We start from the raw sequence: 1,367 nt of genomic DNA, 5'->3' as shown, positions 1-1,367 counted from the left end.
TGAATGGGTCTTCTGTAGTGCAGAGATCTTGAAGAAAAACAGTCAGATCCCGATGCCCGCTGTAAATATCTCCTAGTGGAAAGGTAGAGACTGACCCATGGACAAAAGGCAGGAGCTCACACTGTGTGCCCCAGAGCTGAAATATATTAAGATACTGAGTCCTTAGCAAGAAACAAAAGCATACTGATGTATAATATTTTCTCAAATCCTTCAACCGTCATTGGTGTCTCTGAGGTCTCAAATCTGCTCTGAACACTGTCTTCTCCAAGGGTTCCAACCCAGTGCTTGTTTTTAAGTAAGAAGACATGCAAATAAGACCTCCCTGTGCTCATGAAATCAGCCCAAGGGGCAGCTCAGGAGAGGAGCCCAGCCCTGCACTCCCTGCGTTCCATTCAGTGATCAGCACTGAGCACAGACTCACCATGGAGCTGGGGCTGAGCTGGCTTTTCCTTGTTGTGCTTTTAAGAGGTAATTTATGGAGAACAAGAGATGCTGTGTGTGAGTGGACAGAAGTGAGAGGGTTGATGAAAATGTGTGACAGGTTCCTGACCAGGATTCTCTGTTTGCAGGTGTCCAGTGTGAGGAGAAGCTGCTGGAGTCTGGGGGAGGCTTGGTGCAGCCTGGCGGATCCCTGACCCTCTCCTGTGCAGCCTCTGGATTCACCTTCAGCAGCTATGCCATGCACTGGGTCCGCCAGGCTCCAGGGAAGGGGCTGGAGTGGGTTGCAGCAATAAGTTATGATGGGAGTGGTAAATACTACCCAGACTCTGTGAAAGGCCGATTCACCATCTCCAGAGACAATTCCAAGAACACCGTGTCCCTGCAAATGAGCAGTCTGAGGTCTGAGGACACAGCCATGTATTACTGTGCAAAAGACACACAGTGCGGGGACTTCAGTGTGAGCCTGGACACAAACCGCCCTGCAACGGCGCTCAAGGCCAGCAGGGGGCGGCGGGGAACCATGGATCCCTGTCACCCCTGAGCAGGTGACTGGGCATGGACTCAGCTTCGAGGATTCCCTGTCCTATCACAGAACCGTTTTCTCATGGAACTCCTTCCATCTAGAAGTACGATGTTACTGACATTTGAAGCAACCAGATATCTTTAAGTTCCGTTATTTTCTGTAATGCATACGTTTAAATACAGGATCCACTCTGACGTAAGGATACGCAGAGCATTACGTGGGGCAGACGCGACTCCGCAGAGGCCCCAGTATCAAATTCTGAGGATGCTCAATGACCGTGAAGAATGTCTTGGTGCTGAGGGTACAAGCTCAGTAGAGTTTCTGGGATACAAGAGAGTTTGGGATCCAGATTGGGGATAGCAAGCAGAATGAGACAGTGTAGGATTTGCTGGGTTTTCCATCA

The 1,367-nt window shown here is 50.0% G+C and overlaps 1 gene segment (V, D, J or C); it reads left to right on the top strand.

The window, feature by feature from the left end:
- Positions 1–362: 362 nt before the first annotated feature.
- LOC103731463 lies at positions 363–982 on the top strand. The segment is given in 2 exon segments: positions 363–468; positions 570–982. Coding segments are annotated over 2 exon segments (459 nt in total).
- Positions 983–1,367: the final 385 nt, after the last annotated feature.

This window comes from Nannospalax galili, unplaced genomic scaffold, assembly GCF_000622305.1.
Source record: "Nannospalax galili isolate Female #2095 unplaced genomic scaffold, S.galili_v1.0 scaffold23115, whole genome shotgun sequence".
Classification (NCBI taxonomy): domain Eukaryota; kingdom Metazoa; phylum Chordata; class Mammalia; order Rodentia; family Spalacidae; genus Nannospalax; species Nannospalax galili.
This window is presented reverse-complemented; position numbering and strand designations above follow the sequence as displayed.